Source organism: Pseudocercospora fijiensis (genome assembly GCF_000340215.1).
Source record: "Pseudocercospora fijiensis CIRAD86 unplaced genomic scaffold MYCFIscaffold_2, whole genome shotgun sequence".
Lineage (NCBI taxonomy): Eukaryota > Fungi > Ascomycota > Dothideomycetes > Mycosphaerellales > Mycosphaerellaceae > Pseudocercospora > Pseudocercospora fijiensis.
Window position 1 is genome coordinate 3,476,712 of NW_006921533.1, and position 25,621 is coordinate 3,502,332.

The 25,621-nt window shown below is 50.7% G+C and overlaps 7 protein-coding genes across 7 annotated transcripts; 4 read left to right on the plus strand and 3 right to left on the minus strand.

Moving 5' to 3' along the window:
* Positions 1 to 3,412: 3,412 nt before the first annotated feature.
* MYCFIDRAFT_194222 (uncharacterized protein) lies at positions 3,413 to 7,147 on the plus strand (the record flags this gene model as incomplete). The annotated part of the gene is made up of 6 exons (XM_007925279.1): positions 3,413 to 3,433; positions 3,526 to 4,025; positions 4,215 to 4,366; positions 5,219 to 5,703; positions 5,832 to 5,912; positions 5,972 to 7,147. 6 exons carry the CDS (start codon positions 3,413 to 3,415, stop codon positions 7,145 to 7,147), a joined length of 2,415 nt encoding a protein of 804 aa, XP_007923470.1.
* A 3,314-nt stretch (positions 7,148 to 10,461) lies between these two features.
* MYCFIDRAFT_40006 (uncharacterized protein) lies at positions 10,462 to 11,494 on the minus strand (the record flags this gene model as incomplete). Its single annotated transcript, XM_007924233.1, has 3 exons — positions 10,462 to 10,607; positions 10,666 to 10,793; positions 10,842 to 11,494. 3 exons carry the CDS (start codon positions 11,492 to 11,494, stop codon positions 10,462 to 10,464), a joined length of 927 nt encoding a protein of 308 aa, XP_007922424.1.
* Positions 11,495 to 12,044: 550 nt separating this feature from the next.
* On the minus strand, positions 12,045 to 15,099 carry MYCFIDRAFT_59283 (uncharacterized protein; the record flags this gene model as incomplete). The annotated part of the gene is made up of 1 exon (XM_007924430.1): positions 12,045 to 15,099. The coding sequence occupies one exon, from the start codon at positions 15,097 to 15,099 to the stop codon at positions 12,256 to 12,258; it is 2,844 nt and encodes a 947-aa protein (XP_007922621.1). The 3' UTR covers positions 12,045 to 12,255.
* A 478-nt stretch (positions 15,100 to 15,577) lies between these two features.
* Positions 15,578 to 16,235, plus strand: MYCFIDRAFT_7010 (uncharacterized protein; the record flags this gene model as incomplete). The annotated part of the gene is made up of 2 exons (XM_007924112.1): positions 15,578 to 16,067; positions 16,117 to 16,235. Coding segments are annotated over 2 exons (609 nt in total), but the record flags the coding sequence as incomplete, so codon positions are not given.
* Positions 16,236 to 18,654: 2,419 nt separating this feature from the next.
* Positions 18,655 to 21,688, plus strand: MYCFIDRAFT_59285 (glycoside hydrolase family 31 protein; the record flags this gene model as incomplete). The annotated part of the gene is made up of 3 exons (XM_007924431.1): positions 18,655 to 20,074; positions 20,155 to 20,821; positions 20,879 to 21,688. The coding sequence occupies 3 exons, from the start codon at positions 18,655 to 18,657 to the stop codon at positions 21,636 to 21,638; spliced, it is 2,847 nt and encodes a 948-aa protein (XP_007922622.1). The 3' UTR covers positions 21,639 to 21,688.
* Positions 21,689 to 21,875: 187 nt separating this feature from the next.
* On the minus strand, positions 21,876 to 23,780 carry MYCFIDRAFT_133100 (uncharacterized protein; the record flags this gene model as incomplete). The annotated part of the gene is made up of 2 exons (XM_007925280.1): positions 21,876 to 23,347; positions 23,522 to 23,780. 2 exons carry the CDS (start codon positions 23,778 to 23,780, stop codon positions 21,876 to 21,878), a joined length of 1,731 nt encoding a protein of 576 aa, XP_007923471.1.
* A 231-nt stretch (positions 23,781 to 24,011) lies between these two features.
* MYCFIDRAFT_171875 (uncharacterized protein) lies at positions 24,012 to 24,459 on the plus strand (the record flags this gene model as incomplete). Its single annotated transcript, XM_007925281.1, has 3 exons — positions 24,012 to 24,297; positions 24,338 to 24,388; positions 24,422 to 24,459. 3 exons carry the CDS (start codon positions 24,012 to 24,014, stop codon positions 24,457 to 24,459), a joined length of 375 nt encoding a protein of 124 aa, XP_007923472.1.
* Positions 24,460 to 25,621: the final 1,162 nt, after the last annotated feature.

Here is a 25,621-nt window from a genome sequence, read left to right on the forward strand (position 1 = left end):
ATAAACGTACCTAAGGGGTTACATTTAATTGGAAAAGACCTAGAGGAATTTCTATATATAATTGTACAGAAAGGCTTGTATAGTATAAAGCAGTTAGCTGCTTTGTAGTACTACGATGCTAAAGCTACACTTAAGACCCTTAGTTTATATAAAACTAAGAGCGATGCCTGCCTCTTTATTAGAGAAGGGATTATAGTTATCCTTTATGTTAATGACTTTCAGATCTTTAGTAAGACTCAAGCTAGGATTAACAAGCTAATTAAAGGACTTAGGAAAACCTATACTATTAAGGTTGTCTAGACAAACCTCTTCCTAGGACTGCATATCATTAAAGACAGTACAAGTCTTAGAATCTCCTAGAAGCACTACTCTCTAGAGAAGCTGAGAAAGTATAGTCTTAACTAATACAAGGGTATAAAGTACCTACTTAAGAAACTCCTAACTGCTTTCGAGCTAGACTGCAAGAAGGAGAACTATAAACTCTTTAATTAGATAATTAGGGAGCTATAGTATCTTTCCAACTAGACAAGACCTAACATTACTTATGCTATTAATTACCTAGCTAGATTCCTACAAAACCCTAGACTAGAGCATGTTATAGCAGTAAGACATGTTTAGAAATATATTGTAGGAATAGTTGATAAGTCCCTAGTATTTAAGAAGAGCAAGTCTAGCAAGGTTGACATTAAGAGCTACCTTAAGGTCTACTTAGATTCTAACTTTGCTAGTAACCTAAAGACCTCGAGGTCTATATTAGGATTCCTGCTCCTTATAGTAGGAGGACTAGTTCTCTAGAGATCCTAGCTTTAGAAAGAAGTTGTCTACTCTAGTACTAAAGCTAAGTATATAGCACTAACTAAAGCTGTAAGGGAGCTAAAGTAGCTAAGGAACCTCTCTAAGGAAATTAGTAGCTTTACTAGGTTTAAGTTTGACTGTATTAAAATCAACTGCGATAACTAGTTAACTATCTACCTTATAAAGAATCATACTAACTCTAGCAGATTAAGGCATGTTTCTCTAAGGAACTATTACTATAGGGAACAGTATAACAAAGGGAGGATTGATGTTTAGTACATTCCTACTAATCTCCAAATAGTAGACTAGCTTACTAAGCCTAAGTTAAACAACCCTATCCTCTAGGATCTAGACTAGTAAAGGGCAAACTCTAAAGTCACTTATTTTATTCTTATTTGTTACTAGAATAGGGAGTTAAACTCAATACACTCATTTTTATTTCATTACTCTCTATAGACTAACTACTCTTCTAGTTATCTGTTAGGGCATCTCGGTATCTAGAGCAATCTTTCAGCTCTTAGTACAATATCTTAAAGCAGAAACAAACATCGAAACTAGATTGGCCTAATCTATAAGGACTAGAATCTCCCTAATGCTACAAATCTTAAATTATATATTAGAAGTTTTATCTAAAGGATCTCTAACCTTCTAAGAATACTCCTGTCCCTTTAAGGACTGCCTATTTCCTCGTTAGAATCACCCTTTTCTTTATCCTAACGATTAGATAGCCTACTCTAAGAAGAGTAACGATCGGACAGTCTACTCTAAGAGGAGCTAGACGGGGCTAGTATAGCCGATCTAGAAGAAAGCCGAGAGTTTGGATTACGACTACGACTAGCTATTGCAGCAGCTGCGTAGACTCCTACCTACTAAGCTAACGCATTCGCAATCGCCTAAGCGCCTTCCGGAGTGTTCTAATTAATCCTAGAAGGAATCGGGACATATAGGCGACGCTAATTACTGCCTGCTATACTGCCTAGGTTACGAGGCGGCAGCCTAATAGGACCTAGAAGACCTGCCTAGCGGTTGGTGCTCGAACGAGGGCGCGATATATAGCCTACAACCTAGTTAGTTTTTCCTAATTAAGGTCTTAAGTTAAACCTAACTTACTCGACTTGTTATAATAACTATAATAGTTCGGGCTAGCACAATTGGTATAGGTACCCTTAAGGAACTTGCTCCTATTAACAGTTAGAGTAACACACTCCTTATATATACCCTTACCCTCCTAATAGGGCTTACACCTATTATTTCCCTAATAAACAGTGCGACTAGAAGCAGTATATACGAGTATAGCCGGAAGATAGTTGACGTTAGATCTAGAGGCTAGGTTAAACTTCTTATCCGCCCTACGTATTATAGCTACGATAGTTAGGTATAAGGGAGAGTTGCTGCCCTTTTGCTTAAGGGTGCGTACGAAGATAATAACGTCGGTATTGCGTAGCTATAGAGGCATTTCGTCAAACTTCGAGTTAGCTAGAGCGGTTAGGATCTTCTATAGGAGCGCGACGGTGATCTTAATCTCCTTTAAGACTGCTCTCTATTAGTATAGGAAGGCGCATCTAATTAGCAAAAGCCTTACTGTTGTTAATTAGCTACTACTTGTTATAGCGACTAGGCAACTTCTTATTCGGATTATCTCCTCCGCTACTACTACCTATACTAGTAGCTAGGCTACCTAGACTAGACTAAGTTGCTACAGCTATAATAGTACCTCTAATTGGAATCAGGTTAAGTCAAGCTATATTAGAAAGTGTTAGTTGTATATTGGTTAGTAGAAAGAAGAAGTTCAAGTTTAAATAGAAAGCGCACTTCTTAAATATAGACTGCTAGGCTTAGGGTCTAAGTAGCAAGCGTACGGCAAGCACGACTTTACCTTTACTTTAATGTATATAAAAGGACTAGACTAATTAGCGAGCTAGGAGAAGCAACCCTAGGTTACTTAGATCGTTATATATAAGTTACTTGTATCTAATAAGTTACAAGGTAGTTACACTTTAACTAACAACGCGTATAGTAGCTAAGTGAGGGAAAATAGCCTTTTATTCTAATAGATTCTACCTAAGGGGGAGTGTTATAGATCAGTTAGTACTACTAAGTGCTAAGAGCTAATTTCCTAGTAATATATGTAGCATCTAGCGCAGACAGAACTTAATCCCTTCTTCTCTATACAATTCTATAGTCAATCAATCAATGACTTGTTCTGCTTAGCTCAATTACAACAGATCCAGAGGACGCACCCCTGAAATCTGACCTCGACGCCAAACGGCGCACACAAAGTTCGCTCAACGGTAGAAGATTGCGCTCATACGACTTCCAAACAGACGAGTATAGGCTAGTGAATAACCACACTGCGACAAGCTCGAGTGCCCTTGCTTCAGCTGCACCTTCAAGACTCCCGTAATATCTAATATATAATGACTAGATATACCAGTATATCATCACGTTGGCAATCTCCTTCCAATCTATATGACCAGTGGTGGCACAGGTAGGGCGATATTACACTCTTCTCCGCCGTTGCTAACGTTGAGCAGTGACCGGTCAGAATTCACTGAAACCCAGTCCCGACTACGCAATGCAAGCTGCAGTGCTCTCCGGTATTGTCTAGGCAGAAGACATGGTGTCACAGCAGCTGACCGTGAGTTGTCCCTCTAGAGAGTGTAAGTGGCCCTCCGTAGAGTCACTTGCCGTGTGCAGCAAATGCTATGATCTTGAAAAATTGGTCGTAAGATCACCATTCCCGGGCTACCCAGCTGCGATGCTTCTAAGTCCAACATACTCGCTTCGCTGTCACGAGGACGGTACGTCAAGGATGTGTTTCACGGAGCTGAAACGGTCGCGGCTATGCGGACGGCGGCAGCTCGCGACAAAGTCTTTCTTTTCGAAGAGGACTTGCCAAGTTCGAAAGCCAGAGCCGAAGAGTACTTGCTCTCGATTGCCTGCTCCTCTCTTTCAAACTGGACCAACGACAGCGAGCAATCACCACTTGCTCCTTATCGGTCTTTGGATGGCGCGCGCACGCACCGTAGGAACATCAGCGAGTCATCGAATGCTACACTGGTCAATAATGCAGAAGACTCCCCATACTCCCCTGCTACCGCGCACTTCAAAGACATTGCAGGACATCGACGAGGTCCCAGCGACCTTTCATCGTCAGCAACTGCTCAGGAGACCGCGACATTATTATTAGAGAACAGCGATCTTGGACTCTCCGGTATGAGTCCGAGGCAGTGAGTCTAGATTAGACTTTGACCGGTAGCAAAAATCTTTTCTCAAGAGAGTCCTCCGTGGGTGCGGCCCAGATATTGTTGGCCCTGTAGAACACGTGGTTCATCTCAGGCCAACAATCCAGCCTCTGGAGTCCGAGAATTGTGCGGCACCGGAGATAATATGTTCACGATGTATGTATTTAAGCTTAGCTGGGATGGTGATGCGGAATGCCGGAACATCTCCTCGCGATCATTTTCAATCCGGACTACTATACCTGACGCTGCGCAAGAACAAGCCGATCATCTTTCATCTGACGAACTGACGAACGGCCTGCTGCTGTGGAGCCATCGAGACTCCAGAGGTGAGGTCGGCTGACGACTCGCATCGACCGAGAATGCGTGAAGATGTCGTCCCTGTACGTATGTTGGCTTTACCTCCGCGTTTCCGGCCATTGGCCTGGGAATAAACGGTTTCGTTGCACGCACATGTAGCCCCATTCACTCCGCAACGCCACCACCAGACTAGACCCGCATCTCGTCTGCGGGGAAGGGCAGGGCTCTAATCCCAGTTCCAGGCCAGGGGACTCGGCCTCGAAACGTTGCCCGCCAACGAGTAGAACAATAATACCTCTGCCGCTGCAAATGCTCTCGTGCGGTAAATGCGGCTTTCTTTCCCTTCACTTCTTCTTTGCCGTCAGTAGTAGTGATGCATACTGCAGACGGGCTGATGAGCCCACAAGCTGCGGCCACACGATCGAAGCTTAAGCAGAGGCGTTCGAGAAAGGCGTGTGTGCATTGCCATGCTCGCAAAATTCGGTGCAACGTGCTAGAAAGCGGCACGCCGTGCAGCAATTGCCTGGACGCCTCCACCGCCTGTGTGATTCGCAGAAGGAAGAATCAGAGGTGCAATTGCTGCTTGTATCGTTGTCAGACATGGAACTAACCCCGTGGTAGACGCGACAGCACCCCACCGAATGAGGCACACCAGATAATCCTGGATCAGTCTCATAGCTGGCGAGTTCCAACGCCTGGGACATCGGCCTGGACAAACAACACTGTACAACGTCCTACCGCCCCGTCGCGGGTGCATTCTGACACAACGATCCAAACGGGGAACGGGATTCACAATGCGTACTCGCTGGTGGAGAACCAATCGCACTCTTCTGGATCGCCGCCCACAGGTGATAGTCGACTGTGGCCTGACCTTCAACCAGGGCAATTCAACTGGGACCAGAACATCGTAGATGCCTCATCTGCAAGCTGTGACTTCAGTCATTTGACAGAGCTGGACGACATCTTCACCTTTACTGGCAACTCATTCCTGCCCACTTTGCCACCGCAAACGAACGACTTTCCGCCCATCTCAACGTACGGACAGCCAGCTCTGCATACGACACCTCTCCTTCCAGGACCAGTGTCGCCTCTCAATGGAGGTCACATACCGCCCCGGAGATCATCGGCCGTCCATATACCAGGACTCAACCCACGGGACCAAGAGTACCTTCGCGTTGAAGGATGCTTCGACCTGCCCCCTCCTCATGTCCTCAGAGTCATGATGCGGATGTACTTCAAAATGGTGCACCCCAATCTTCCGATCGTTGCGGAAGACCAGTTCTGGGCGCTTTGGGGTGGCGACGAGTTGCGAGTTGGGGAGTTCTCCTTCCTGTTACTGCGGGCAATGATATTTGCCGCCACGAGCGTAAGTTCTCCAAGACAACCCGTATACAGAATATTGAATGGGGTTAGTACACCGAGCTTGAAACCCTGTCCGGTCTTGGATTCGTGAGTAAGCGAGAAGCAAGAAATACGCATTACAGACAAGCCAAGCTCCTGTTCGACTTCGGTATCGAGCGCGAGGCTATTGCCAGCGCGCAAGCATGCCTCTTACTGTCTTATAATGCACCCAATGTAAGTACATCAACACGGGGCGAGTGACCAGCAGTACACGCTAACGTTGTTTCCTCCAGTATAACCTGCTCCGGCTGAATACTTACTGGATCACCAATGCCATCCGCTTTGCGCGAATAGCAAGAGCCGACTCTTACCACCGAATTAAAGACCCTGTCAAGTCGAAAATGCTCAAGCGCATTTGGTGGGGTGTCATCCTCCGAGATCGAATACTTTCGCTTGGTCTTCGAAGATCAATCCAGGTACCGCTCGAGAATGATTGGGACACGGAGAAGCATGTTCTGCAAGCAGAAGACTTCCAGCCGGAGTTGGGTAACTCTCCGATGCACGATACTGAAACACAGCTCCGAATATTCGAGATGCTTGGAACGATGTGCCGTCTTGCGCAATGTCTTACGCATACCAGCCGGATCTTGTACAAGCACGAAAGGCTCGATGATAGGCTTGAATATGCTTCGCGATCACTTCCAACCTTGGTGTCCGACATACAGCGGTCTTTAGAATCGCTGCGTCTCTGGCATGAGCAAGCTATACGAGCCTTTCCATTTCCGATCAGCTTGGACGACGCGCATGAGACGATATGTATTTATGCGAACATGATGTTCTCGTATCATGCATCCGCAGTGTTTGGACTCAATACATACCTGATCCTGCTCCGGGAGGTGTTTCCGGCGACGAAGTCGATGTTCTCGCTCGAAGAAGCTCGAGAAGCGCTTGAGATCGCAAACAACGATGTCTCTCGGCGCACGCAAGAGCTCGTCCAAGTACGACTTGTGAAGTACTTGCCAATCAGTGCTTCCGCTGTCCTCGCACTCCCGCTCATCCTGCAAGCGATCAACGTCGCAGCTGCACGCGGATCCGGGATGGAATCGGTCGAGATTCGGCGGCTGGACGTGTTCACCAAGACATTGAAGAGTCAACAGCAGAACTTCGATGGGTCAGACTTCTGCGCCGATGTCCTCGCAAACATCGTCGCCTATGCGCAGGATGACTCCAAATTTGTGACGTCCATGAAGTCGGATAATAAGGCCTGGAAGTCGGATCATAAGGATACCAATGGGCATGCTGCGGGAGGTCCTCCACAGGGCAAGATCAAGCTGGATTGGGGCAATTTGGTATTCAAGAGGCCACGATTGTTCTTGCGCATGGTTTTGTACATTGACCATGCCTTCTGCACTGGTGGGCCGCCGCAGGAGGAAGACTTCCCTGCAGAATTGCAGCGTGGCGCTGTCTGAGCTGGCGAACAGCACTGATGGCCATGATGGCTTACACCTGAAAAGGCTGGTCAGTACGATTCGATAGCTTTCACATGGACATCGCTTGGCATGTGTTTTGTCACCAGAAGGATTCTCTGCCCACAATTCCAAACCACCTGTAGCACGAGAATACAGTAATGGAAAACCCTCATCTTCTCCAGTCTGTCTTCTCGAAGCCAAGGATTTCGAAGGATGATCTGGCGCGACTAGAGCTCGGGTGATGACTTCTTCAACTGCTTCCGTGGGAAGACCTTTCTGCTCCATCTCTTCAAGGACCTGATCAAAGGCGAGATCGCGTTCCCGCTCGGTGGTTTGGAGATCAGTGAGGATTTGTTTTTTTTTTCGGTGAGATTCGTGCTCTTTGTGTGAGGGCACGCCTCATTCATTATTTTTGCTATTGCCGCTCGATAGTTCGCTTCCAACGTCTCGGCGTGCTTGACGAAAGTGGATGTAGTCATTCGCAACTCGTCACGTTGCTGTCGTTGCGAGGGGGCCGAGGGAGAGCTGGAATCATTAGGAGATGTTTGGACACGAAAGGACTACGATTGGATACCTGCTGTACGACTCTGTCTCGCCATCATGGTGCTGAAACCTGATGCTGAACATTCTTGCTTGTGAAAGGCGATGCTTGGAGAGGCTATCGAGATGATACTTGGCTGGTTCACGGCTGAGGTAAACACAGCGGCTGATATATTCATGGAGCTTCATTACGGACACTCCGATTGTCTCGCGGCTAAGACATCAATCCCTGCGCTGACACTGCATGTCTTTATTTCAGGATCACTTCTAACAGGTATAGCGATGGACACTAATTGGATCACGAAGCATGTCTCGGGCGGTGCGAGACTCGAGTCTGAGACCAGCATCCTGTAATCCAGGCATCTCAAGCGAACGACGGGATTTGTTTCTCCTACTCCCGTGATGATGCTCCTCCATGCTCACGATGTCTTGAATGCTCTACGGGCCATGTGGTGTAACGTGTTATGAGCTTGAGACCAACCGGCACCACCGTTCTGAAGTCAGGCTCGGTCTCAAATGCGCCTATCCAGGTCTGCATCTACGCATGTGAAGTAAGGCTTCGCCAGGAAGGCGGTCATTAGGGGAGCACGACGCTCGAGCACCGTTGCCGAAAGCATTGAAGTGAATGAAGCAATAAGATGAGCAGCGATAAGACAAATTGAGAATCTGAAAAAAACTACTACTTGCCTGTTTTCTTACTTTTACCCGACTTTGCCGCTGCCTTCTTCGTCTTGGTTGCAGCAGCTTTCGTTGCCTTCTTTTTTGGTGCTGGGGCATCCGCTCCCGTGCCTGTGCCTGTAGAAGCTTTCTTCTTGACAGTCGTTGTCTTCGATGGCGCTGGCTTAGCGGCAGTAGTCTTTGAGACCTTGGCTCTTGCGCCTCTTCCCAATGGCACTGGTGCTGTCGCCGCTGCTACGGCTTTCCGCATCTCGAGGATGTCATTTTCCACCGCTTCCATGAGTCCCTCCGCACGATCGACCTTCGCCTGTCCGCCAAACCTGTCAACTGTTCCCTCCTTCTTTGCCAGGTCAAGGAAACGCCGCACCGTGTTCATCAGCGCTGGTACGATATAAACCTCGTGATCTTCATCAAACCTGTAGCCGCGCCTCTGCTTTAGAGCATTCTGTAATTCTCGGTGGAGCACTTCCAACCATGAATCTAGGTCGGTGGATCGACGCAAGATATGGCCTGCCATACCTAACGTCTGCGTGCCTTGTGGCCTTCGGAAGACGGTATGGATAGTGCCTGGAGGCATGTATAACGACTCTCCTGGCCGGATCACTTTGTAAAGCCAAGTGCCTCCCGGGTTGTTAGGATTGGATAGATGAGCATCAATGGCCTTTTTGTCAGGATGGCTCAACCATGCGAAACCAATCTCGCCCTCGTAGCACGAGATCCAAGTTCCGAATGACATTTTGTCCCAGTGACTAAGCGTGATCGCTCCGGCGTCTGCGAGCATCAGTGTTCCTCGCCACAATGCCATGTCGGTTTGCAGCGTTGTTAGCTGGGCAAGAGTCATGCCGTGCTTCTCACAGCATAAATCGACGGCTATCTTTTCATTAGAGCAATCTTCTAGACAGATGTCAGCAGATGTAATCGCGAAGAGTACTGCCCGGTCAATATCACGGAGGAGTCGGCAATTCGTCGATTCAAGAAATTCGGGGGTGGCCATCAAGTTCATTGGGTTGAGAATGTCGGCGAAGTTCCATGGATGCTCGACGTAGCCGTTGTTAGCTAGAAAGTGGTCTCTCATCCATTGAATGGAATGATCACCATTTCCTAAGCCTTCGGGGTCGTTCACAGTGTAAGTTTCTTCGGAGTCGGGGAACCAGTCACTTAGAACCTCCTCGAAGGGTCGACGAGAGGCTTCACTATCGAAGAGCTTCTTCGCGCCTCCTGCCACAAACACAGGAGCATCAACGACTCGATCGCCTGCTAAAAGTGAACGGGCTACATCTGCTGTGAGGACATAAGCGGCGGGCGCCTTGTCTCCATCCAAATTGTCGAAATCTGCCGATGAATGAACGGCCTCACTAAGTGGTTGTTTCATGCTGCGCAAGAGGGGTTTTACGATGCGAAGATCCGCTGTATGATTAGTTTTCTTTTTCTTGAGCTTGAGCTTGGAGATCTCATCAATCGCTTCTCGGAGAAATTTTGCGTCGGGAGATTCGTCGGGAGCCTCTATGGCGGCGGCGGCGGCGGCTGCTTCTTCTGCTGCACCAGCGTCCGGCGCTTCTTGGCCAGCAGACTCATCCTGAGTTGGGTCAATGGTCTTCTGGCGTTTTGAGGCCGATTCATCTGCGAGGGCCGGAGCAGAACGTTTCTTGTTTCTCCCAGCTCCCGGCGTGGACGATGTTTCCGATGCTGTCGGGCCTGCCGCTGCTGTCGGTGCTGCTGGGACTGTTGGTACAGTTGGCACTACTGGCGCTGGTGCTGCCGCGGCATGCGCTGCCTGTTCCTTTGCTGTGGCGCGGCGTGTTTGGACCATGATGTATATATTGTTCGACTTCCTGCGTCAAAGTCTCTACTGTTCCTGACAAAGAGATATGATCAACACACCTCGCAGGACTGTCCTGGATGCTTCTTATACTAGTCTTGTCCTGAACTTTGCTATTGTATTAGTTGGCAACGAAACTTAGAACTGACTTTCAAAGATCAATGAGGTAGCGGTCTGAGACAAGGAATGTTTGTTGTCAATCGTGAAACAATTTCCACACACGGTATACTGTCATTGTCATAAACCAGACCGACTGTGATTCTTTGTCTCAAAGCGCTCACTTGGCATGCAGCGTTCTAAATTTGTCCATTCTGCCAGTGTTCTGCCACTCAGTCAGAAAGTCGTCATCATTGAAGTCATCGTGCTCGGAATCCATATAGCCTCGTCTGTTAACACTCCTTGGAATCAAGATGAAAGAGCGGCCTAGAGGAGGATGGTAAGCCATGCTGGTAAAGTCTTGACTGTTCTAGTGCTTGCTTACCATTGATGGACTTGTCTGCTGCGAAGTGACATACGAGAGAGCCGCCGTCTTCAATGTTGCAGAACTCAATACCTTGGCCTCTCACGAATCTCTTGGTCTCGTCGGACATGATTCGAGTGTCCACGATCCTGAAAGAGCATCAGTGACGCGTTTTGCGAGGGTATGCTTCGCCTTACCAGGGAGCTACGAGGTTGATGCGAATGCCTTGATCAGGTCCCGTTCGTCGAATGCTATGCATCAGTCCGCGAACACCCCACTTGGTTGCGTTGTATTGTGGCGAGCCGCTCATGTCCAGATATGATGCCAAGGATCCAGTCATGATGATGCAGCGGTCACGGTCGTCAGCTTCGGGCTGCTTTGGAAGGTAGAATAAAGCGAGCTTGACTGTGTAAAAGAGTCCGATGAAGTTGACTTTGACGACATTGAGAGTCGGCTCGACTGGATCGCCATCGTCTGTCTCGGCTTGAAGAAAGACATCGTCAGTTGTAGCGATGCCGGCGTTGGCCACCACGATGTCGATCGTCTTGCTTGGAGAATTCTGCAGGGCAGTCTTGAAGAGGGCCAATTGATCGGGCCACTTGGTCACATCGCACGGGACGAAAGCAGCTTTGGCAGCACCAAGCTCATCAGCCAGAGCGCTCCCTCGATCTTCTGCCAGGTCACCAAACGTGACATAGGCGCCAGCGTCAACGAACGATCGAACAAACTGCTCGCCCAGTCCGCTCGCGCCTCCGGTGAGAACGACGCTCTTGCCTTTGAGCTGCGAAGCATCGTAGCCGGCGTCTCTGGGGATGACTTGGTTCTCCGTAAATTCTCGGGTTGGTGCCATATTCTGCCTATGCTCGTGTAGCCTGTCCCGGGAAACGAGGCTGCGACACACTCAGCTTAATATAGCTAATAATTGTGCCCCGATTGTACTAGGACCTAGGTAGCTGTGGAACGTTGGTGCGGGGCCCAAGGTCGACGATTGGCGGCATGTCTCGACCGCTCCTGCGAGAGCCGATGTGAGGCGAGACGTTTGGTCAAGCGCATTGAGTCGCACTCGCATGAAGTGCATCGCGAGCATGGGCCGTCGCTGCCGTCATGGACAGATTGACAAGGCGTGGACGTGTCGAAGCTTGCCCCGTCGCGCGCAGGCCGAGGCGGGAGCAGCTCTTGGCGGATGTCGCGGCATTCCGTGCTCCCTGACCGTGTGATGTGTGGCGGCCGACGGTGCAGCAGGTCGAGATGACGGTGGAGGGAGGCGAGTCCATCCGTGTATGGTGAAGCATGCTCTTGTTGATCTCATGCCACGGGAGGCGCCATTCCGATTCCAGCCGAGCCAATCATAGAATTCCAGGCCTTGGCAACCCACGTACCGTCCAATGCTCGCCAAAAATCCAGTCCTCAAGATCGAAAAGGTCTTGGCACTCATTGAGCGGGATATCAACATACATACGCAGTCACGTCGTTCATGCTATCATTCTCCACTGCGCCGCGCCGCGCCGCGCCGCGCCGCGCCGAACAAACCTCAATGGGTTGTCGTGGGCCATGCATCCAAATCAAACCGCCCTCATGTTTGTACACGCTCCGCTGTGACGCTGCCGCACTCTAGAATAGCCAGCCTCTTCTCCTCTTCTCTTCTGTCTGGGTCCCTCTCGTAGACTTCCTCTTCTCTCTTGCCTCGAGTTGCCGGAGGCTGTCCATCTCTTTGAGCACATGCTCCAAAAGCTCTTTCCGCTTGACCACATCCAGGTGTCTTCGGATCTTTGCGTCTTCTCTTGCGAAGCGTTCTATTGTGCTTTCATCCAACTCACGACCCCACTTCTCGAGCACACGTGGGAATTGATAGTAAAATTTGCTCAAAAGCTCGGCATCCAAGAAGAGATCCGCAGTCGAGGTGAGCTTCTCCGCCACGGCGTCAAGGAACACCTCGGGGCAGTAGTATTTGTTCTTCGGCACAGCGCATTGCTTACTCTTGATCGCCGCAAGCCGCATTCGAATAATGCCTGCACGCTCCTGCAGGAAGAGCGCTTCTTTGCCCTTCTCGAGAAGTGCAGAAGAGAAGCCGCCTGCTCCCCCGACACCGTTGCCTTCAAGCACCGTTTCGCCTTTCCTGACGCGCTCGATGAAGGACACCACATCCTTGGCTTTTCTTCTGCCGCCGATCTGCTCTTCCACCGCTGTGAACGCCTTCTCGCAATCGCGAAGCTCATCTTTCAGCACTTTGGCAATGTTTTCTCGCCCTTGCCTCCACTCCGATTCTGACACCTCGACACGGTATTTGTAGGGCTTGACGCAGATTTCCAATTCATCCGATGTCTCGTAGCTGAGATCTTTCAAGATGTTCTCGGAAGCAGTAGAAATAGCCTGGACAGCAAAAGGATGCGATGCGAAGGGCGTATTCTGGATGAGGTCTTGGACGGCGGAGTGCAGAGCTTGCGCCGTCACACTCGTTGCCAGGCGGCCAATGCCAAGTTTTGTGAGGGCAGAGGTCGAGGCGTCAAGCTTGAGATGCCAGAGAGGATTTTCTGGGTCTGCTTTTGGCAGGCTCTCGAGTGGCTCCTGCAGAGCCTCTGATGTTTGATCTCTCGGCCGTAGATCCTCAACAGGACGATTCCAATATCGCTGTGCGAGCAGATTGAGAACTTGCTGGTCGAGCTCGTGCTTCACAATCTCTCGAACCTCTTGCCGTCCGAATGACTCAGACACCTTTTTGAAGCCGTGTTTGAAGGCGTCCAGCGATTCTGCGAGATAGCTTTCAGCAGTCAATGGACGCTCGTTGTATTGTACTTTGAACTCGTATGAGGCCTCGGCAAGCTCGTGGTGGATCGCCTCGCTCGTCTTCTTCAGCGAGGCAGACATTGTTGACTCCAGGACGTGCATGAGCTTTTTGCGCAGGGCCGGAGTGCCCACTGTCACCGGAGCTTTAGCATCAGGCCCGAATGCTTCCGGATGTGAGTTGAAGAATGCCGACTCGTTTCTGGTGATCACATTCGTGATGTTCTGCGATCCTCTTGAGAACAAGGACTTGCTCTCTTGAGGCACCTTGCAAACAACGCCGACATACCCAAGCCTAAGCGGATAATTCTTGTCATTCAAAATTTGCGCCCCACGAGCAGGGTCGACAAGATCCATCTTGGTGACAACTCCAATTGTTCGCTCGCCCCTTGGATCTATTCTTCGTGCTGCGCGCAATGCTGTGGAGTTGGCAAGATCAACATCGGCTGCCGATATAGCAAGAATTACGTTTGGTGGCTGAATGTACTTGTCGCAAAGGTCTTGAATCTTTGTCCGGAGCTCGGTGGGCTGGTCGAAGGCTTCGACTTGAATGTAGCCAGGGAGATCGATCAAGGACAGATCAGGCACATTCGGGGAGTAGATTCGAAGCTGGATGGGATCATCTGATACGCACTCCTTCTCTGGGACTGCCAAGTTGAGGTCGGTCAGAGTCTTTTGTATTTGGCTGAAGTCTGTGATCCTCCCCAGGCCTAGAGCTGGAAACTCGCCATACTCCGCGTGTGCTTTGGGTGTGTTGACCAGAGTCAGTTCGATCGGTCGCCTGGTGACCATGTTCGAGCCCTTGGGCAGGAACTCATGTCCAACTACTGCCTCCAGCACAGAACTCTTCCCCGATGACTGCGACCCAATGACAACGAGCGATGGTAGAGTAAGACTCTCGGATTGTCCTATTGTCTGTAGCAGCGACCGGATCTCAATCATCTTCCGGGTGAGCATCATCATCTGATCATCTCTCGCGGCCTCGTCTCTTGAGCGATCATCTTCTTCGCCTTCAGAGTCCAACGCGAAAGCTCCTACGGTAGCAGCACCAGCGCCGGCTGCGACACCGCCAACACTACTTTCCTTGGGCTCATTCGGGCCTCCGCTGCCGCCGTCGCCTCCACTTTCTTTGCCTGTCCTGCCTTCGTAGATATCTCTCATCCACTCTGGCATCTGTATGCCCTTGATGTCTTCTTGCGTCTTATCAACGCCCTTGCCCATTTGTGCGAAGACTCCTCCCAAACCGTCCAGCACACCATTCGCAGTAGCCATTGCCGAGTCCTTTGCCCTGCCGAACATGTCCATTGCGTATGTTGCTCCTTGCGCAGCCTGGTACTGCAGATACGCCACGCCCCCAATCATTGCTGCGCCGAACATGGCTGGTATTCGCGCGAGCTTCATCGCTAGTTTTGGTATAACCCTCGCAAAGGAAGCATGTCGTACTGCAGGCAGATGGTGAATCGCATTGGCGCCGACTGGCCAAGACCTCCTCAGACTCCATCTCCGCACTACATTTGATGAGCCCGAGAGCGCGGCGTGAGATATCGAACGTTTGGCAGCAAGTGTGCTGCTCTGGTACAGCGAGGCTACATTCTGTCGCGGCGTGGCTCTTGCATGCGCTGTGGTGGTCCTTGAGGCCGAGGCGAGCCGTGAGGACACCAGCCTCGAAGTCATCGTCCCGTCATCAATATGACAAACCCGATCCTGGACGCGAGTGTTTGTTGTGAAGCTCTTCCGACATATTATTAGCCCGTTCCCTGCTTCCCAACTCCAAGTAGTTCCTTCGTTCCTTCCACGCGCCAAGATAAACGTCAGAGAGGCAAAGCACAGCGGGCAAAAGTCGTGATCGGCCCGCGAGCTTCGGAAGTGGAAGTGGAACGTGTCGAGCTCCTCCCTTTCTTTCTTTGCACTCCACTTGCTAGAACGACATATACCGATCGCAAAAGCACGTCCGACCACAGCAGGCACTCATTTTATCCATTCTGTACCGACCAGGCGCGCTCGAGCGTTCAGCACTTGTCAAGAACGAGGGGCGCGGCGATCTCGCCGCATCGACATCGCGCCCACGCGACACTGTAGCGAGAGAGAGAGAGAGAGCACCTCTACCCACACCACACCTATCGACCACAGCACTGCATAACTTTTGCCCATCATGACCGACCGACTGCCGCCTAACCTATTGGCGCTCTTTCAGCCGCGACCGCCGCTGCGGTACATGCCACCGAATGACTACGCGCCAGAAAATCGCAAAACAGCGACCGTAGATGGCGTCGCCCAGTTCTTGCCTGCGCTCGAGGAGTACAAGGAAGAACACAAAGATGATCCGGTAACGGAGTCGTGGCTGCAGAAGCGCGACCGTGAGACAATGGAGAAACAGGAAAAGCAGAAATGGCTAGTGGAGGGCGGCTACAAGGAATTTTACAAGCCAAATGAGGACGAAAATATCCGGGGCGACGCATTCAAAACACTTTTCATCAGCAGATTACCCTACGATGTTGGCACCAAGGACCTGGAGAAAGAATTTGGTCGATTCGGACCCATCGAGAGAATCAGGATCGTGACAGATCGAGGCGAAGGTCCTAAGAAAGGCAAGCCCAGGGGATATGCGTTCATTCTGTTCGAGCGCGAGAAGGACATGAAAGGTGCGTCTCTTCCCCATTTTGCGGTGGAAATTTGCTGACATTCTTCCAGCTGCCTACAAGGAAAGCGATGCTCTTTACATCAAGGGTAGGAAAGTTCTGGTCGATGTTGAAAGAGGTCGGACTGTTGCCGGTTGGCGACCGCGTCGCTTCGGCGGCGGCATGGGTGGTCGACACTACACCAAAGTCTCGGTCAGGCCGCAAGGCTTCGGCGGAGGCGCTCCACCTGGACCTGGATTTCGCGGCGGCCGGTTTGGCGGCGGTGATTTCCGCGGGCGTGGTGACTTCAGAGGAGGTCGTGGAGGTGGCCGAGGAGGATTTGGCGGCGGTGGTGGATATGGTGGCCGCGGCGGTCTCGGCTACTCGAACGGTGCTCCTGATGGCGCCCCGTCTGGTCCTAGAGGTGGATTTGGCGGCGGCTACGGTGGCCGAGGTGGAGGCTACGGTGGCGGCGGCTTCGATGATCGCGGACCCCGTAATGCCAACCATGAACCACTTCCGCCTCGAGGAGGTCGAGGATATCAAGATCGCGACCGCGATCGTGATCGAGACTACGGCAGTGGTGGTGGACAGAAGCGACCGTACGAAGGTGGGTACGACGACTCACGACAGAGGAGGCGCTACTGAGAAAGCGTCTGGCATGGTAAGATCTCCCCTTCTAACCACAATCAATCCCAAGGGTAAGTATACTAATTTGTGCAGCTCGACTGGAGCAGCAACTCACACCCACAGATCATTCCTGGAGAGGAAAAAAGAATGCTGTGCTTTGCATACCCAGCACGAAGGCACTTCGAAAGATTGCGCACATCAGTACGGTGAGTCGGACTACCTCCTGAAGGTAAGGTACCGGCTCGCGCAATCATCACAACAACAATACCATCAATGACACGATGAAAGACGCGCAGAGAGCATGGAAAACAGGATTCTGGGAGGCTCCGTTTCTTCTCGCGTGGCTTCTCCCGATGCTTGGGCACGAAGGCCACCATACGCCTTCGAGGCTGAACAGTCCTCACATTGGTTCATGCTGTACTCGTAGCCTCAGAGGTAGGTTGTAAAATGCATGTACTATTTCTCAAAGTCTGATCGTTGCCGTGTTCGAAGCCATTTGCAACGATATGCATGCGATATCCCCGGCATCAGAATTTGGAAGCGTATGGTATGTTGGACGAGAAATGTGGTTGCATTCCATGGAGCGCAGAGTCACAATAGCAGCCAAAACTCCCTATGCATGAACAGATGTGGCAAAGGATAATGGTTTATAAAGGTTGGTGTTTGCTCGCCGTGGTGTGAACACAAGCCGTTCCACACCTGCATTTGTCGAGCAGAATGGGCAATTCAGTACAAGAGCAAGAGCGAGCACTAGTGATTGATGCCATGAGGCTGCGGACTTCGCAACAAAAGCAGTCTGCAGGTGCAGTCCGCCTGGCGACTTACACCGTGGCTCGCAGCGTACTAACCACAAAGACTGATTCTAAGGCTCGAGAAAGAGGCAGATCCGGGGCGTTGCAGATTCCGGCAAACCCTGGAGATGTGCAATACTTCAACTTTCCCAGCGGTGGGATTTTGCTCACTAGGCTCAGCTCCTTCTCGAAGTTTGCTTGGTTCATGCAAGAAACGCTGGGCCCAATGCTGCTGGAGGAGATGGGGAAGCATGTCGTACTTCTGGATCCCAGGGAGACCGTGTGGTCTTTCTATTTGAGAGGTCAAGGCCCAGGCTGTCTTTACCTGCATCAGGAGATCACCGCACAGACCTGGAAGGCTTGCAAGCATACCATTCTCTCGACAAGCGGATCAACACGTTATTACTGGATCAAGATCGTGCTGCACTTGCAGCATGAGAGCGTGCGCGGAAATGAGAGCAGTGCGCTCTGCAATGCTCGCGAGCCTATGCAAGGAGAAGAGCATGAGCAGCACGACGGGGCTCGTGATGAAATCCGAGAAGGAAAGAGATGCAGGCGATCCGAGGCAAATAGGCTTGCTACCACAGCTCAGATGCCTCAGTGCATTGTGCTTTAGCCAGCGTTGGTCGTCTGTCACTGTCACTGTGACCATACAATGCTATGTGGCTGGGCAGAGGTGCTGCTCCGAACAGCTGTAAAAGCGGAGAATCAGAATAAGGCATAAGAAACGGAAAGTTGATAGCTCTTGTCGATACTCCACTTCCATTGCACCAAGCTCTTCCTTATGGACACAACCGGCTTTGTGTCTCTAGCGACTGTGCGGCTCTTCTTTCGGCGTCTCTCCGGCATCGTTTGCACGGAAGTGAATAATTAGGTTCCCCTCACTTGGCATTTCTCCTTGGCAGGCATCATCAACCTGATTTTCATGGAGACTTGTTCCTGCAGAAGTGAGAGGATGCCCTTTGTACGACACATCTTTGCTACAAACGGAAAGAGGGCGAGCATTGACGGGCCGATGTTGCTCCCTCGTGTGCCATGACCGCAGAAGATCGCGTGCAGGTGCGTCTTGGCCCTCTCCCAATGGTGCATCGATGTGACCATACTAAGGTATCATTCACCTGTATAGATAGCCGGCATGTGACTGCGCCGCGATGGCTGTGGGCAACTTCTCCGTTCCACTGTTCAACGACATGTTGCAGCAGTTTTTTGCTGGAGCTGTCTTTGCAGCATCTGCTTCCGCAAGGGCTTTAATACCCCGACAAGCGACGACTGTATGCCCAGGATACTCCGCCAGCAATGTACAGACACACGACTCCGGATTGACGGCATCTTTGTCACTGGCTGGATCAGCGTGCAATTCCTATGGAAAGGACATTGAGCATTTGAAGTTGCTGGTGAACTACGACTCGACAAATCGTTTGCACGTCAAAATTGAAGACGACCCTTCCGTCGCCTACCAAGTGCCAACTTCCGTCTTTCCAACTCCACATGCCTCTTCCTCAGTCCCTGCAGACGAGTCTGCACTTCAATTTGACTGGACAGACACTCCATTCACATTCTCCGTCAAGAGACGCAGCAATGGCGAAGTCTTATTCGACTCCTCGGCAGCACCTCTAATCTTCCAAGATCAATATCTCCGTCTGCGGACCAGTCTTCCTGCGAATCCCAATCTATATGGACTTGGCGAGCACTCGGACAACTTCCGGCTCGATACCACCAATAACACGCGCACTCTCTGGAGCCGAGATTCCTACGGCATTCCAGCAGGCACAAATCTGTACGGAAACCACCCAGTATACTTTGATCACCGTGGCGCAGACGGAACGCATGGAGTCTTCCTGCTGTCCAGCTCTGGCATGGACGTAAAAATTGACGTGACCGAGACCGGCGAGCAATTCCTTGAGTACAACCTCATGTCTGGCATTCTAGACCTGTATTTTGTAGCAGGTCCATCCCCGATAGAAGTGAGCAAGCAGTACGCGGAGATATCCGGGTTTTCAGCAATGATGCCCTACTGGGGATTCGGCTTCCACCAATGCCGTTATGGCTACAGAGACTTCTATGCCATCGCAGAAGTGATCGCCAACTACTCCACTGCTAACATCCCTCTCGAAACGATGTGGACGGACATCGACTACATGTACGAGCGCTACATCATGACTACAGACCCCGATCGTTTCTCACTCCCGAGAGTACGAGACATTGTCAACTACCTTCACGAGCACGACCAGCATTACATTGTCATGGTGGATCCAGCAGTGGCGTATCAGGAGAAGAAATATGACGATCTGCCTTACGAGACATTCTTGACTGGCCAAGACAACGGCTACTTTTTACAGAAGGATGGAACTACTTACAAGGGTGTAGTCTGGCCTGGTGTCACCGCTTTCCCTGATTGGTTTCATCCAGACGTCCAAGAATACTGGGACAAGGAATTCATCAACTTCTTCAGCGCCGAGACTGGTGTGGACATTGACGCACTCTGGATTGACATGAACGAAGCTGCCAACTTCAATTATTTTGGAGACAACCCAGAGGAGACTCAGGAGGAAAGGGGCTTCCCGCCTACTCGACCAGCTTTGCGGTCTCAGCCGAGACCTATTCCAGGTTGTAAGTGAATTCATATTTCCTACTGATGGTGGCAAAGTGCCCGGTAGAAGACAGGTGCTAACAAGTGCTTCCTGTCATAGTCGGCCCCGAGTTTCAGCCTGGTGCGCAGCCATACCCACCTGATGATTATGCCTACGCTCCACCATGGCTAGCTCCAGACAGTAACCCGGGCGAGAACAAAGTAAAGCGATCCGCCAAGACTCCAGCTGCCACTCCGAAGCGACAGGCGACAACTTCACCTAGTGGAGCCAACGTGATCGGATACCCCAATCGCAATTATCTTTCCCCTCCTTACCAGATCGACAACGAGAACACATACGAGGACTACGGGGGTCCTTCAAATTTCACACTTGACACGGATATTGTCCATTACGATGGCCATGTCGAGCTCGACGTGCACAATCTTTATGGTACCATGATGAGTGAAGCATCGCGTCACGCAATGCTGGCTCGTCGACCGGAGCGGCGTCCTTTGGTCATCACTCGTTCCACATTCGCTGGCGCTGGCCGCAGTGTTGGCAAGTGGCTTGGAGACAATCTCTCCACATGGGAGCTGTACCGGAACTCCATCCAGGGAATGCTGAACTTCGCAAGCATTTTCCAGGTGCCGATGGTTGGGAGTGATATCTGTGGCTTTGGCGCAAACACGACCGAGACCTTGTGTGCTCGCTGGGCTACACTTGGCGCTTTCTATCCTTTCATGCGCAATCACAATGGCGACACTTCGATCCCGCAGGAGTTCTATCTGTAAGTCATGCCTGAACTGGAACTTATCAATTGATTTTGTCCTAATGCTGTGTCTAGCTGGGAGACCGTCGCAGAAGCCGCTCGCGGTGCTCTTGACATTCGATACCGATTGCTAGACTACATCTACACTGCCATGCACAAACAGTCACAGGACGGATCCCCATTACTCAATCCACTCTTCTATCTTTACCCAGAGGACAAGAACACATTCGGAGTCGAGCTCCAATTCTTCTACGGCGATTCCCTGCTGGTGTCTCCCGTGACCGAAGAGAACAAAACGAGCGTGACCATATACCTGCCCGAAGACCGTTTCTACAACTGGGGAACCTGGGACACCGTGGAAGGTACAGGGGCCAACATCACGTTGGAAAATATTGGCTTCACTGAAATTCCACTCATGGTCAAGGGTGGCTCATGTATCCCGGTGAGGAAGTCATCCGGATACACCACCACAGAGACCCGCAAACAGCCATTCGACATCATCGTGGCACCTGGCAAAGACGGCAAAGCTAGCGGTTCGCTTTACCTCGATGACGGCGACAGCGTGGAGCAAACTGCAACTTCGGAAATCACGTTCACCTATGAGAACGGTGTGCTGGATATTGGCGGCACGTTCGGGTACACGGCTGAGGATAATCGTATAGCCTCGGTCACTGTGTTAGCCGTCCAAGCGAAAGGCGGGCGACCTTCGTGGAGGAGGCGAGGTCAAGGCTGGAAGGAATGTCGTCAGAATAACTGGTCTCACGACGGCGAGCGCGGTGTGACGACGGTTGATATCAATCAGCCTCTTGATGGAGAGCTTTCTGTGAGCCTATAGCGATTGACTAGATCATGAACTTTTATGTGAAGTAACCGAATTGCACACTCACTGAATCTGAAACTGGCCACACTGAGGCCGAGTACAATTCGCAGAGACGAAATGCCTTGATCAGCCCATCCTTTCCGGAAAGTCGTGCAAGGGGTTAGTTACATGCTCATACTCTGAGGCTCAAGTTTGGGATTATTTCTGCCTTTGGTCGGAAAGTATCTTCTTGCAGGAGAAATAGGTACACCGCTAAGACGGAACACCCTCATAATCCCAACCATCATCGCCCCTTCGTCGCCTTCTCTTTGCGGTTTGTCTATTCCCTGCACATTTTACACAAATGGTGAGGACTGTCAATACCAAGACAATGATTCCCCCAACAACAGGAACCACAATCGTTCTCGTTTCCTGCCCAGGAGGTCCCTCATACGGACAAGAAGTATTTTGTCCCACGACCCAGCACGCGGCCACGTCCAGATCGTTGAAATTCAGCCACAGCAGTGGTTTATCATCATCGTCGGAATACTGAGAGCGATAAGTCTGCCATGTATAGAGGAGGTGGGCATTCTCCAGAGCCGTTCGCGGTGCGTCAAATGCCTGATTGTCGTCGCAGCCTAGCTCGACTCTGTCATACGGCGCATCTGCTTCGCTGATTGCCCATTTGTACGGCTCATTTCCGATGCGACACGCGGCATATCGTGATACACCGCAATCAGCAGCCTCCCAGAATCCTGAGCTGGAATTTAGAGCTGCGCAGCGGTAGTTATTGTAATCGTCAAGGGCTGAGGCGTTGATGGGCTGGCCGGACGCCCATGACCATATGCTAGACTCTGCAAAAGCTTGGTATGGCCTGAAGTCTCTGTCGGCAGTAATGTTGTTCAATGTATAATTGAGGACCGGAGAGATGCCACAGCGGACTATATCTTGTCCTTGCTGAACAATGTAGCCAAGCTGTTGCGGAAGTGCATCAGTGTTATTGCCCAAAGGCGACACGGCCCAAGAGGAATTGGCATTTCCGATAGAGGTAGAAGCGGCAGCAAAGAAGCAACCACTCGTAACATTTCCATCGGCTGCCAGCGTTACGTCTCGCGCAGATTCCAGAAAACCCTGCGGAAACATGAGAACTTCATCGGCTGCGAAGTTGTAGTTCTGCATCTGTGGATCGACATCTCCAAACCCGACAAGCACTCGTTTAGCCTGGGACAGCTCAACGTAACTCTCGCTCGGCCATCCATCGGGTGTCGATATGGTGCTGCCCGTGTTGTTCACCTCAAAGAACGCGGCATCTGGCTGGTATTCGGGAGGGACAGCGAACCAGCTCCGGCTACCATTAAGATTTGCTCTTTGACTCAGCAGGTCGGAGAAGGGATAAGTGTACACCGACATATTGCTTGAGATGATCGAGCTCAGCAATGAGCTACCTTGGGGAAGTTGATCGTCGCCAGGCTGCTCTGCGCTGCCAGTTGGATCTGACGAAGGAGAGGCAGCATGTAAATTCAGGACTAGTGCCAGGGTGGTAGCATTCAAATCTGTTTCAGTACTCGCCAGATGAGCCGAGACAATGCTCACGAAGAGTGCGAAGTCTACGGTGGGAGAGCATAGGTAGGGACCTGCTTGCAGGAGGACGGCATCATTGTCGGAGCTTTGGGGAGAGCCTGGACGAGAGCCTGTCGCCAAAGTCGTGGTAGATGGATTTGCGCTGAGAGTTGCCGTCGTCACTGCTGAGCTGGTCACAGTGCTAGCTGCCGCGGAGGGAAGTGACAATGTGTCCGTAGCCTGTCGCGGGGCGGGCTCCATATACGATGCGGCTTTTGGGCCAGTGATTATGCCATTCGAAAGGCTTGTTGCCGTGTTCACAGGCGTCGCTGCTGTGCTGACTGAGGTGGTGAAGGCACCGCCGGCGCCTCCCAGTTGGACGGGGCAGAGAGACCAGCGATTGCGGCTAGCATCCCAATAGACATCTGCATCGAGCCTTCTGTATCCGGCTACCAGGAGGTTCGAAAGGCACTTTGCAGCTGCAACATCTTCGTAGCGCTTGGCGGCAAAACATGCTGCTGTGGTGGCGACGCCGGCATACGTGACGAAGTTCAAAGGGACTTGGAGGCCTACATCGCGTTGCGACTGCACATGGTCGTCAGCTCCATACGCGCGCATACCCGCATACCGGCCCCGGGAGAAGATTACGCACAAGATAGCGCACGAATTGAGTGGTGGTCGATATGTCATCGGGGGCGTAGAGCAGCGACATGACCTGGGTCGTCGCCAAGAGGAGGTTTTGCTTTATTGCAAGAATGCATCATACATGACACAGCACGGCACGAGAATCGAAGGTGCCGCGACCGGGAGAGGAGTCATAAGATGGATGGCAGAGTAATAAAGATGTCGATGGCAAAGCAGGAGGACGCTCGTCTGGCCTGCCTTGGCTGCAAACCTGGCAGCCGCTTCGGCATCATCCGGAACACCCTGTCCTCTTCTTTCCATTTTCTCCACGCACTTTCACGCCTCTCCCCAGTTCTGTACACGAGCCTCCGATGCACGATAAACAACCACGATGATGATGATGGCACCGCCGGGGTCAAGCGACGTATCACGTCAGCGCACGTCTCGAACCGGTATCACAACAGATTCGGCGTGCTGCAATTTCCCTTGCATCCTGTCGACGACTCTGGGCGTTTGGGCCGACCGAAACGAGCGAAATGCCGCCGTTCCAGCTACCGGTTTAGGCGTGCAAGCCCCTGAACCAAGCCTTGCGGCGTTTGACCGTTTACCGGGAGGCGTATAAAGTCCCATACTAGCGTCCGAGCGCCTGACCCACTGTAAGCCAGGGCCGTAGACCTTGCAGAGCGGCGGTCGGTGTAGATTGTATACGCTTCCGCTCCGGCGCGTCTACGCGCCGGTCTTTGTTTGGGTTATTGTTTTCTACCTCGCTATCGTATCTTACTATCGCTGTTTTAACTATTCTGCTATCGTTTCTATCTCTTCTATTATTTAAATTATGCCTTTAATCTCTTCTAATACTATATTAATTGCTAACTACCTCGGAGGAGGTAGGGATAGTATACTAGTATCGTAGGTATAGGGTAACTTCGCGCTAGGTATAAGATTACGATAAGAGCGGAGTACGGTCGGAACGCTAACTTTTCGATAAAAAAGAAAAAAGGGGACGATTCGGTTAATTCTAGTAATAAAAACGCGTTAGTTTCCTTAGACTATCGCCGCCCTCGAAAGTCTTAAGTTCTAGTAAAGCTAGACTCGTACTACGTATCCTTACTATATATCGATAACCTCTATAAGTAGCGCGAACGAGCTATTCTATACGGCTTCGACGACTCGTTTAAGGTACTAGCGAAGTAATAGTACGCGTTATTACTATATATTAATAATATATAAACGAAGAATAAGGACTATATCGAGAAGAGTAGGTTAGAAACGACGCGTTATATTTGCCGCTTTCGTAAATAACCGCACTAGAAGTCGGATAGGACTAAAGGGTATAGTACGCGGCGCTTTAATAAGAAGATTAAACGCGCGTAAGGTTGTCCTATAACTATAAAGATATATACTATATATAGTAAAGAAGATAAGGAGTCTAGTAAGCCGGAGATTATCGCGTATCGAGTTTAGCGGATAAGCCGCGAGGATTACTCGGATTACTACTAACTCGATAACTTTAACCTCTTCCGCCGGTATAGTACTTTATTAACTACTATAGGGCACAAGGTATGCTATAGATATAAGCTAAGTGCGGTATAGAAGACACTAAAGGCTTAGTACGACCTAGTAGCGAACGCGCTATTTAAAGCCGCTAGCGGCAATTTTATAATAAAATACGACGTACTAAATTCTAGTCGCGCCTTCCGGAAGGTATATAAGGATAGAAGGCTCGGCGGCGCGTCGCTAGTATAGCAAATATAGAAAGAAGATATATTCGAGTAGTATTAATAAGGTTAGTTAATCTTATTGTTATTATTAAGGTTAGACGTAAAGTCGATAGA